The sequence below is a fragment of the Elephas maximus genome, chromosome 18, assembly GCF_024166365.1.
Source record: "Elephas maximus indicus isolate mEleMax1 chromosome 18, mEleMax1 primary haplotype, whole genome shotgun sequence".
NCBI classification, from domain to species: Eukaryota; Metazoa; Chordata; class Mammalia; order Proboscidea; family Elephantidae; genus Elephas; species Elephas maximus.
In genome coordinates this window covers 14,419,145-14,431,286 of record NC_064836.1, presented here as the reverse complement: position 1 = coordinate 14,431,286, position 12,142 = coordinate 14,419,145, and the positions used below count along the sequence as shown (strand labels likewise).

The window sequence follows — 12,142 nt, the reverse complement described above, 5'->3', positions numbered from 1 at the left end:
TTGTGGTTGCTGGGCGCCTTCTAGTTGATTTTTCAACTCATAGCGACCCCATGTGACAGAGTAGAACTGCCCTACAGGGTTTTCTTGGCTGTAGTCTTTATGGGAGCAGATGGCCAGGTCTTTCTCCAGTGGTGCTGCTAGTGGGTTCAAACTGCCAGGTGACTGCTTAACCGTTGCGCCACCAGGGCTCCTTCAGCTTGACTATATCTGAAGCTAAAGGCGGAAGGTGATCTGCAAAAGAATGAAAAGGAGGGTGGCCAAGAAGGTAACTGTCCTCTCCTACACACAGGTGAAAGGGCCCTGGGTCATGTTCCCACACCACCAGATGAAACAGAACCTCTGTCTCTGGGGGGAAGTGACCCACATGTACACTTCACATCATGGTGTGTGTAATCTAGAGCACGTATAAGAAATTCAAGGGGACTTTCTGACTTGTCTAAAAATGACAGGCATTTGACACCAGAAGGAAGCAGGGGGAGTACTTATCTGCCGCAGGAGGAACTTTCTCCCTCACCACAGCTGCCCCATACGCAGCAGAAGGCACCAGAAAGGACCCAATACCTGTTGTGACAGGGACAACTCCACTGTTTATCTTTGACTTGATTACAAAACAACATTTTAAAGTGATTTTAGATTGCCCACTATTTTGTATTATATGCCTTTCTGCCCTTCCTTTACTGCAGGTGATTACAAATTGGGTGTGAGAGATTTAGCTCTTCCTAAATGGAGAAACCATGACAGAAACAACCTAGTTAGAACAGGGTCTTTGGAGCTGCCTCAACTTGGCTGTCCTGCCTTCCACCACCAGACCTCGTTCTGAAGGTACAAAAAAAAGCTTGTGCCCCTTCCAGATGGGAAGAAGAGAACACAACTGTGCTATTTTGAGAAACTGTGCCCAATGTGCAGCTGGCTGAGATGCCCAGAGCTTGCTTTCAGCCAAAGCTGTCCCTGGGAGAACTCCAGGAAGCCCACAAAGTTCTGTCCCAATCACCAAAGGGGTTTCTCATCACTCGGAGGACATAATTTTCTGTGGAATACGGGTGCCAGTGATGAAGCAGAAACAAACACCCCTTCGCTTTTTGGTAGAGAGAGGGATGTTTCTGCAAAGTCCAATTTCTAAGTGTCGTTTAGATGTCTAACTGCTTAATTCCACCAAGGCAGACTCTACCACTTCCATATCCCGCTTCCACTCCACCCTGTGTGACAGTGACTCCATCTCCTTGTCTTCACTCTGCTGTGTGACAGTGATTCCACCTCCCTGCCTCCACTCTATCCTTGTGACAGTGACTCCACCTCCCTGCCTCCACTCTGCCCTGTGTGACAGTGACTCCATCTCCCTGTCCCCACTCTGCTGTGTGACAGTGACTCCACCTCCCTGCCTCCACTCTATCCTGTGTGACAGTGACTCCATCTCTCTGCCTCCACCCTACCCTGTGTGACAGTGACTCTGTCTCCCTTCCTCCACTCTGCCCTGTGTGACAGTGACTCCATCTCCCTGTCTCTACTCCACCCTGTGTGACAGTGACTCCACCTCTCTGTCTCCACTCCACCCCGTGTGACAGTGACTCCATCTCCCCGTCCCCACTCTATCCTGTGTGACAGTGACTCCATCTCCCCGTCCCCACTTTATCCTGTGTGACAGTGACTCCATTTCCCTGCCTCCACTCTATCCTGCATGACAGTGACGGTCTTGGGTGAATGGACAGGACCACAGAGGGTCTACCTGATTCAGCTCTGGAAGCAGCAGGCTGATTTCAAGCAAGGTCTGGGGAAGGAGAAAGGAATCCAGGCGATGACACTAGGGGCTGCCCAGGATCAGCTCAGTGAGCATCTTGTTCTTGACATCCCTGCTCCTCCCACTGCCCAATGCTGCCAGCCATGCCCTGGCTACTGAGGCTACTCTGCTGTCCTGGGCAGATCACACTGTCCTCCCCAGCTCTGCCAGCTGGCAGGTGGTTCCCCCTGACATGCAATGAATATCTACTTCAGACTGCCTAGTGTTCTCCAGGGGTCTCCCTGGTCCTGCACGAGGAATACAAAATCCAGGGAGAGGGGAACAAGCTGACTGAAGCTGAAGCTGGGTCCCTGGCAGGAGCACACAGGGCTTGTTCCTGGGCTCTGGCTGTCCTGGTGGCTATTAACTGATGGGCAGCTCAACACAACTCAAGACAACCCATGGGGAGGCTGCAGGGGGTAGCGGGGAGGGAACCAGAAGAAGGAAAAATGGGGTTCAAAGAAAGAGAGAGGAATAGAGGGAGGGAAAAAGAAGAAAACAGGAAGGAGGGAAGGGAAAACAGACAGGAAGGAATTGAAGGAGAAGGGGAAGGAAATGAAGAGAGGATGGAAAAGAGGAGGAAGAATAGACAATAGAAGGGGAACAAGAAGAAATGATGTCTACGGGGCTGTGCCCATGTCATGGCGGAAAACAGCGTAAGCACACTGACTCTCAGCACCAGCTGCTCACAGGCCAGCGGGATTGCTGAGGAAAGGAGAGAACACTAAGGGGTCAGGACTCCCACCCATCCTGGAAGAGGAGGGAGTGCACCCAAGCTTCTCCCTCACCCACCCTAGCCAGGAGGCAACGCCAAGCAGCTCTGCCTGGGCCCAGGAAGCCAGGAGTCAGCCTCCGCTCTGACCTGAGAAAGCTGCCACCACCCACGTGGTGTTCTTTGTCCGGCCTCCCCCACAGCCCCCACTGTCCACAGTACTGAAAACAGCACGCACAGCGTGTGTCAGACAGATTAACATCTCTTTGGGGCTGTTCTATGGGCAATATGTAACAAATTCGGGGTGTAAATCAACACAAATAACTTGCAATATCCCAAGAAGGTTGAGGACTCTGAAGCATGAAGTGTGTCTCTGGACTTACTAGCTTCTCTCTCCTCTGCAGAGGGCCACCAGCAATATAATGGGTCAAGAAATGCTGATTCACTTTTCTACCCGCCCAACAGTATCAGGGGATTAAAACAAAACAAAACAAAACTCTGCAACTTACAAAAATAGTGGTTCCATATGGTTTAGCATATGCGTATTACAGAATCAAATAAAATTAATTCTGGTGTATCCAGTAATTTGGATATTCCACACTACGGTTTTCTTCCAGAAATAATAATGACTAGGAAAGAAGGAAATTGTCAAGCCAAGTGCATGAGTGGAATGCCAGGTGACCACTGAAAGCAGTGGTCTCAAACTCCGTGTGTATCCGAGTCACCTGGAGAGCTAAGGTACACAGAGGTCTGGGACAGTCGACGGAGGACAGGGCTGGGCCTTGGTGTGTTTGCTAAGTTCCCCAGGTGATTCTGATTCCTACCAGACTTTGAGAACCACTGACGCAAGTTTAATTCAATTTGACCAAGTAAGGCCAAGGAAGCCAGGGCTTCAGAATGAGGAGGTGGTGTTCCCATGAAGCTGCAGTGGTTCAGCACAATGAGCTGGAAGGATTTCTAGATCAACCTCAGGGACAAGCCTTGCCTCAGACCCAGGTACCCAGGGCTGCTTCAGCTCCATCGGCTGGCTCCCCAGGACCGGCCCTTGGCCCCGGGCAGAGGCCTGCACTTACTGGTGAGGACCTTGAGGGTGAAGGGGTTTTTCTGCTGGATGGTGTGCGTAAAGTGGAAGCGGGCATTGCAGCTGTAGTCCGTCTGCATGTCCTGCAGCATCACGTTAGAGAAGTACAGGTCTCCGTTATGACCCTGCGAGACACGCTTGTCCTGGGTGATGGGCTCCATGGCTGCGAGGAAGCAGAGGTATGGTGGAGGGTCAGCAGTGGTAACAATCAGCAGGACAGCTCAGCTGACTGGGCCCTTAGAGAGGGTAGGGGGTAGGGAGGGCAGGAGCCTGACATTATTTTGTCCAGTCCTCTCAACTCTGATTTATACTAGCTGCCATTGAGGTAATTCCGACTCATGGTGACCCCGTGTGTCAGAGTAGAACTGTGCTCCATAGGGTTTTCTTTAAAAAAAAAAAAATTTTAACACCAATTCAACAATTTCTGCAAGTACAATTCAGTGGCTGGTTACATTCTCCAAGTTGTACCGCCTTTCTCTGTATCCTCTTCTGAACTGTTTCACCCTCATCAACACAAACTCCCTGCCCCGTAACTTCTTCACAGGGTTTCTAATGTCTGATTTTTCCGAAGTAGGCCACGAGCCTTTCTTCCAAGGTGAACTTGAACTGCCAACCTTTCAGTTGTCATCTGAGCTGGTCACCGGTTGCAGCATACAATGCTTATTCCCATTTTACAGGTCACGAGGTGGAGAATTTAACGTGTCCCGGGTGCGAAGGCAGTACGGGCAGGCAGGCTCCGGATTCAAACCTGCCCGCCGTTCCCAGGCCCTGTCACCACACCTGTCTATCTCCTGTTCAGGCCAGAAGATCTGACTGATTGACAAGAGGACAGAGGGAGGGAATGCGATCCCTCAGATGCTCCCCACATCAAGAGTTCACACTCTCCTGCTAGCAGAGTGAGCTCTCTGAGGGCAGGAGCCATGACCCTTTCATCTGTATGGACCAGCACCCAGTGTAGGATCCGAAATGCAGTAAGCACTCAATAGCTGGCTGAATTAAATGTAATTGAACTTGGCCTTGTTGTACTTCATCAAAATCTAAGACACCATCAATTATAAAATGCACCTTTTGGTTGTTTTTTTTTTAACCCCAAGAAAGAAAAAGAAAAAAAAACTCAATTGTAAGATGCATACCAATCAATGCCGCACACCATCAATTCTAAGACGCTTTCCAATTTCAGAGATGTTAACACATGAAAAATACAACCTTAGAATTAGTGACATCATAAAAGTAGCTCAGAATGCTGACGATATTATCTACATTTTTTCAAGCACTGCATCTGATAAAAACTCAGAAGACCAGGTTCCCAGGCTGTTAGATTTGTAAAGATAGACTTACGAGGCTGACTACTCATAGCTCTCCCCTCTCCATCCTCCACTCGTGTGTGTGCTTTTAGTAAGCCAGCACTGCTTAAAGCACAAGGTGAATGATGCCAATGAGTCCAACGATGGACTGGTCAGTTCTGCCAATCATTTATCAAAGATTTGTTGTCGTGTTACTATATGCCGGGCACTGTGCTAGGTACTAGGGAAAGAGATGATCAACAAAGACAATTCCTGCCTTCAAAGAGCCTACAGCCTTGTAGGAGAGACAGCAGATAAATACATAATTGCAATGCAGTGTGGCGAGTGAAATGCATTAGGTAAGGAGGATATTAACTACTGAAAAAGAGCACTTAGTCTATTCTAGGGTCTTGAGCTGAGACTTGAAGGCTCATGGCTTTTACCAGGCAGAGAAGACCAAGGCGTTAAGAGGTTTCTGAGTAGCAGGAGCAGTTGTGTTAAGGGGTGAGAGCGCAGAGCCTATTCAGAGGGACAGGGGAAAGGGTTGGTTAGGCAGAGGAGCAGGCCATGGAGGGGACTGTATGTAAGGTAAGGAGCCTGGGCTTTTCCAAGGTGGTGGGGGAGCCAATGAAGGGTTTTAGGCATATGAACGAAATGACCAAATTCACACTTGTAGAAAGACCAGGAAGGCAAGTTATGGATAGTTGTCACTCAGGGAAAAGTAGGTGGTGGCCTGGGCTTGGGGGGATGCCAGGAAGGATGGAAAAGGGAAGAAGATGATGAGATCTACTTAGGCGGCAGCATGCATACAACTTGGTGATCAATGTCACCCTCCAGCCTGTGAGTAGGCAGCCTTCCCCCCACCGTGATGAGGGAACAGTGACAATGACTGCGCACAAAGCCATCCTCACCCGGAAAGCCACTCACAGTGCCACCTCGTTGGCAAGTAGCCTCTTTTGTAGCAGACTGGTAAGAATTCAGGGATGGGCGGAATGATGGACAACAGGCAGGTATGCATAAGTGGACAGGTGGATAGACAGATAGGAAGGGAGGGATGGGGGGGAGGGAGCAGGCAGGAAGGCAGGGAGGGAAGGAAGCCAGGAAGATACACAGATAGATAGTAATCCTTCATTTATTTTCATAATGCTTTATTTTTTAAAAAATTGAAAACATGGGAAAGAACTCAGTTCCAAAGAGGTTCAAGGAGCCTCTTAGTCCCACACTGAGTCAGGACAAGCGCTTAGAATGACGGTGCTCTGTGCCCTTGCTCCACATGGCCTGTCCCCCACCGCTGCTTATCAAAGGTTTCATCCTGCCATTCAACCGTCTGTTCTACAAGGAGAGCGAATCAGGAAATTCAGGCCGACCAGGGCCTGAAGGACATGGTTTCTTCTCTTCCCCTCGTTCCTTTTCCTCTTCCTTTTCTTCATCTTCATCATCACGAACAGTGCTGAGCACAAATATTACTGGCCTGTTCTAAATACTCCAGACATATTAACTCATCTCTCCTCACACTAATCCTTTGAAACCAAAAAAACCAAACCAGTTGCCATCGAGTTGATTCTGACCCATGGTGATCCCATGAAGGCCAGAGTAGAACCGCGCTCCATAGGGTTTTCAAGGTTTGATTTTTCAGAAGTAGATCACCAGGCCTTTCTTCTGAGGTCTCTCTGGATGGCCTCAAACTTTCAACCTTTGGTTAGCAGCTGAGTGTGTTAGCCATATGCGCCACCCAGGGACTCAGTCTTCTTAGATAAGTAGAATTATTAGCTTCTCTCTTTTTTTTTTTTTTCCCAGAAGAGGAAAGTGAGGCCCAGAGATGTTAAGCAACTTGCTCAAGATCACACAGCAATTGTAACTGGGCTAGGAAGGGAGGCTGGGCAGCTTCTCTGCAGAGCCTGTGTCCTTGTCCTGGAGACCACCTTGCATCTGCATCTCACAAGCTAAGGTCTTCTTGCCTTGGGCAGGCCCTCCCTATTTAACACACCCCACTCCTCTCCCTAAGGTTAAAACATAAATAAAGCACATCAGCCAGGCCCCCAAGACTTACAACTGCTCATCCAGAAGATGACTGGCGACGGGAGTCCGGGCGGGGGGTTGCACTGGAGCGTCAAGGGGGCGCCTTCTTGAACCACAACAGGGTCCAGGTTTTCCTTGGGCCACAGGGGGGACTCTGGGGAGAAATGATTAGAAGAGAATAAAATGAGGGTGATGGCTGGGACCGGAGGCAATAAGCAGGGTTAAAGGCAGGTGTGCAAGGAGTAGAAAAGGAAAAGGAGGATAAGGGAGAGCGAGAGAGGACAAGTTCCATAAGCCTGAGTGAGGGGTGTCCCTTGGGAGGTGGGAGAGGGGTCTTATGTGTAAAAGGAGGCACATCTTCCATGGCTCCTCTCTTTCCCTTCCTCTGATGCCCGGGGTGGCCAGTGAAGTTGTTAAAGACTCTGGTTTGGAAACTTCCTTTCCAGGGAATCTTTCTGAGTTGGGAGAGTTGTACCCCTGCTCAGAGGCAGAGGGACAGGCAAGACAGGCAGGGCACCCAGGCACCTACTGGCCAAGGGCAGGGGCAGCCCTTCTGGAAAGGCCCTCCCTGACCCCATGTCCACCCAGGAGCAGGGTATTTGGGCCCTGCTCCCACGCTACTCACTGGACACCTGCAAGCGGATCCTATTGGACAGGGCTGTGCCGAATTTGTTGCGGGCAAAGCACTGGTACTCTCCCTCATATTCCTCTGGTCGCCCGCCACTGCGGAAGTCAATCACCAGGGTCCCAGACCGCCTCCTCATCGACACCCGGGGGTCCTTGGCAACGTTGAAGAACCTGCTGTTGCGTGTCCAGTGGAAGCTGTGGGCAACGTGGGGCCAGGGCGGTAAGAGAAATGGGTAGGTCCAGGCTGCTGATGGGAATCTCAGGTCCCTAGTCCCAGACTTAGTGCCTTGTGACGAACGTCCCACTCTCAAGCCAGTGGCCATACCACCACACCAATGGGTCCCAACCCTCACGGAACATCAGGACCATTCCAGGAGCTTGATAAAATACAGATTGCCAGGTCCCACCCAGGTGAATCTCCAGAGGCAGGTCCCTGGCATTTGTAGTTCTACTCAGGCAAGGCTGAGAATTGTGGCTCTAAACGGTACGCACTCAAGCAGCCACTGTGGATTATGCTCTTTGGAGGAGTAAGCAGTGGTTTTGATTTGGTAAAATCCAGAATCAGCTGCTCCTTCTAACCTAGGACATTCCCAGCCTCCTACTAGGAATGCAAACTCTGACTGGAATTTCATCCGAGCCAAGCCCATTGGGGAGCCAGCTCTGCTCCTCTGACCTCCCTAATTTTACAATCCACTCTAAGGCCAGGCTGAAGTGGTTTAGGTGATCTGTGTTCCTGCACAGCCTGCGCAGATTATAAAGCTGTGGCCACACAGGGCAACCCAGGAAGGGGAGCTTAAAGCAGCAGCAGTCTGGATAAAGCTGAGCCCTGGGGCGGAGAGCACTGGACCGTCCCAGTCCTTCTCCTGGGTGTCTGGAGGGGCTGCTACAACCAGGGCCTCATGCTCTTGGCTGCTCGAGATATAAGCTGAAAGCAGCTGGAGAAAGGGGAGCAGCAGCGGCTCAGTGTCTGAGTTACTGTCCCTGCAAAAGAGCCACGGGGAAAACACCATGCCCCCAAAACAAGGTCACTGATGGCCTGACCGACCCTTTGGGGTGGCCTGCTTCTCCCACCTTGGATGAGGGGGTCTCTGCTTCTTCCTGGGCTCACAGCTCTGGGACAGACTGGCTCTTGCAAACCCAGTGGCCACAAGAAAGCTCCACCCTGCCTCATTTCTCCTGCTAACAGACGTCCCCTAGAGGGGGGCCTGTCAGGCTTGGGTGTGATTCTCGAATGAGGCTCCTCAATTGTCCAGCCTGTGGTGCTACTTTCAGGAGAGAGGACAGATAGCTTATATCTGCCCTGTCTCCGATGGTTATGTTTAGACTTGGGGGTCAGAAGGCCTGGCTTTAAATCCTGGCTCTGCTCATTCAAGCTGTGCGACCCTGGGAAGGGTACACAAAATTTTTGCCTCCTGTTCATCCCTGCTTCAGGAGGACATCAGCACTTCCCCCATAGGACAGTTAGGCAGCCAAATGCGACCATGCAAGTGACAACGTTTGACACATCTGGCACCCAGCAGGCTTTCAGCTCATGCCTGCTGAAATTTCATTTGATCCTGGAGTGCAAAACAAGTAAAGGCAAGCTAAGAACGAAAGACTCAAGTTAGCTAGGAAGAGGAACTTCCTGTAAGCTAAACATGGAGGTGGATGAAGGAAACATACAGCAGTGGAAAGCATGTTATACTGAAAGTCAGAAGACTGAAAATCTAGTCCTGGCTAGTGAACCTAGAAAAGCCACTCACATTTTGTAGCCTCCCCTACCCCCCAATTTCTTTGCTATGTAAATTGTTCCTTCCACTGAGTAGGTACTCAATGGATTTATTTTTTTGAATGGATAAATCTAATTTCTCAGCTACCTGGTTTGCCTTAAGTGTCATCAGGCCCAGAGGCAAGGGGTGGTTTCAACACCCTCCTGTAAGGTCCCCTTCCCTCCACCCAGCTGGCATTTCCCCGCCACCCCCCCCCCCGCCAGTGCACTTACCTGGGGGCAGGGTTCCCTTTTGCTTCACACTCAATCAAGATGTTATCCCGGGGGTCCACGATATGGTCCTTCACTGACTGCTTGGTGATGGTCGGGGGCTGCGACACTGTAATAGTGTACACGGGAGGTGTCAGGGCTGCAGGGACCTGCCGAGGTTCCTGGCTTGGGGAATGGCTGTCATCAAGAGCGTCAGGAGCCACACATACAAGGAGGTAAGCAGGAGGTGGACAGGGCTCAGGGCCCCATCCTAGACACCCAGCTCCTTAAACGGGACCGCAGGAAAGGGGTGTGCTGTCAAAGGCTAAGCATGGAAGAGTCTCTTTAAGAAGATTCCATAGTACCACTATGAGATAATAAAGGCCAGGCTTTTGTCTTACCTGTTCTTGTATCCGGATGCCTAGCGCATAATAGCGCTTGATAAATGTTTGTTCAACGAACACAGGAACAAAAACTGCTAGAATTCCAGAACTTAGGGGCCATGATGGTTCTGAGCCATGGAGGCTCAGTAGATTGCCAAATTGGAATGAAGGCAGCTGACAGAGGCTTTAGCCCCCTAGAGAAGTTTTCAGGGACTTGCCTACAATGTCAAAAAAGCCAGATCCTCTCACTCTAGGTCCTCAAATGTTCTACACTGTGGTCCCTCAGCCACCAGAGGATGGGAGAGCAGAAGCAAATATCAGCCTCAATCCAAAGGCCTTCTTCTTACCCGCCTGCTCCTCCACGTTCCCCGCCAATGAGAAGGTTCGTACAAGGCTCTTTCCTGCCCATGTGGTAAGGGAGCAGACGGCAGGGCGCTGCTGTCAAGAAGCCCCAGAAGAAGCTACAGCAGGCAGGGTGGAGAGGCCACCAGTCCCCAGGTATCTCCTCACCTGACCTCCCACCCCCCCAGAGGCACCAGCGCAGAGAGGTGAGCGAGGGACTTACGCTCATTCTGAATGCTTGCTGTTAGTTCCGATGGGTTAGCGTTGTGAAGGGAGAGAAGAAGAACATTGGTTATTGCACGCGACATGTCGCCCAGGTGTCCTCACACCCCAGCATGCAGGGAGAGGGGTGAGGTGAGCTGGGGAGGGCGCTGTGTGTGGGCTTTCTCCTCCCCATTGCTGTGCAGCTCATTGGGAGAGTAGGGTTGGGAGATGGAACAGACCCAGCGAGGGCTTCACAGAGAAGGTGATGCTTCCCTTGGGAGACTGAGACCACGCGGCTGAGCAGAAAGGCCAGCTTCTGACCAAATGAAGGTGTCACCAGGAGGTGACACTGCTGCTTCAAAGAGGCTGGGCTCTGAAGATGCTGCCTGTGATCTGTGGATGCCACTGAGGAAAATGGGCTCATGGCCAGCGGTGGGAGACTGAGCTGAGGGCAGGACTGAGGCGCGGGGAAGGGGCTGATTTGAACCAGTGCTATGGGGCAAGCCTCCAAGGCTCAGAAGCCCCAAGGGCCAGCGAGGTCCAAAGGCCTCACTTCTCTCCACTGTACCTTCTTCCTCTCACACAGGAAAGCAGCTTCCTTCTTCACCATCTCCTCCTCCCCCATCCCTTGGAACACTCTAGGGACAGATGAATTGTTGTTGCTCTGTTCACAGCCGAGTACCTGCCCCTACAGAAATCCTGCTCTTGAACAAGAGAGTCCGGGAATGAAGCAGAGCCTATGGCTCCTTTCTGTGCTTTCCACAAAAGGGCTAAAGAAGCAGGTGGCACAGACCTTCCCTGGCCCTCACCTGAAACGTGCATGTGTCCCTGTGTAGGTGTCTGCATGGTTTAGGCCAGTGCCTCTCAAGCTTTAACACGTGTCTGACTCACCTAGGGGTCTGGTTAAACTGCAGCGTCTGATGCTGGGGGTGGGGTCTGAGATTCTGCATTTCTGACAAGCAACCATGCTGATGCTGGTGGCCTGTGGCCCAGGCTTTGAATAGGAAGGTTCTAATGGTATTTTGGAATTTCTGGGTGGTGTGAATGGTTAACACACTTGGCTGCTAACCTAAAGGCTGGAGGTTGGAGTCCACCCAGAAGTACCTCAGAAGAAAGGTCTGGAGATCTCCTTCCGAAAAGTCAGCCACTGAAAAACCCTATGGAGCACAGTTTTTGGACACACATACTGCCATGATTCAGAATCACTCGATGGCAACTGGTTAAGTGGTGTATGTTCTTTGTGGGGAGAAGGTCTTGGTTATAATGTCTGTCTGCAGGAAGACAGCATGTGTTGCTGTGACTTTTTAAAAATGTCTTCTCCTTCTGATTATGTTAGAAAAGTAGCATGACACTCTGATTTCATGCTGGCGCTGATGGCAGAGATCGCGCTGGTGCTTGTGGCCTGGCTTTTCAGGGTGGGTTGTTCCTGGGGGAAGCAGAAGGCTGCTAGCATCAAGGAGGAGCCATGGGACTTTGAAGCCTTCAGACCTGACCATTGTGAGCTGTCAAGAGGAGTTTAGGGGCTCCAGGGCAGCCTGGTGAGCTGGAGTAGAGACAGAAGCTGAAAAATGCAGAAGAGTCACAGGGAGGGGAAGACATTGGAGAAGGGAGGTGAGCTGGGGCGGAGAAGGGGTGTCCTACTAGCCACACTGTCAGTGAATTAAACACTTGTGAGGGAGACACATGGAAGGGGTCAAAATAACTCTTCCAGTTGGGCCAGGGTTGCATGGCCCACTGCAGCACTGAAGAGAAATAGTCTC

At 51.0% G+C, this 12,142-nt stretch overlaps 1 protein-coding gene across 10 annotated transcripts in view; it reads right to left on the bottom strand.

Moving 5' to 3' along the window:
- The window catches only part of NFASC (neurofascin), a 255,690-nt gene that overhangs the window by 66,309 nt on the left and 177,239 nt on the right, over positions 1-12,142 (bottom strand). For 7 of the 10 annotated variants that reach the window (XM_049857968.1, XM_049857958.1, XM_049857963.1 and 4 more), the window contains 5 exons: positions 10,402-10,419; positions 9,478-9,583; positions 7,495-7,691; positions 6,901-7,023; positions 3,560-3,730 (listed from right to left, as the gene is read on the bottom strand). In XM_049857968.1, the coding sequence (XP_049713925.1) occupies positions 3,560-3,730; positions 6,901-7,023; positions 7,495-7,691; positions 9,478-9,583; positions 10,402-10,419 (615 nt within the window). The remainder of the gene's footprint in view (positions 1-3,559; positions 3,731-6,900; positions 7,024-7,494; positions 7,692-9,477; positions 9,584-10,401; positions 10,420-12,142) is intronic. The other 3 variants (XM_049857965.1, XM_049857960.1, XM_049857967.1) reach the window with 1 other exon arrangement.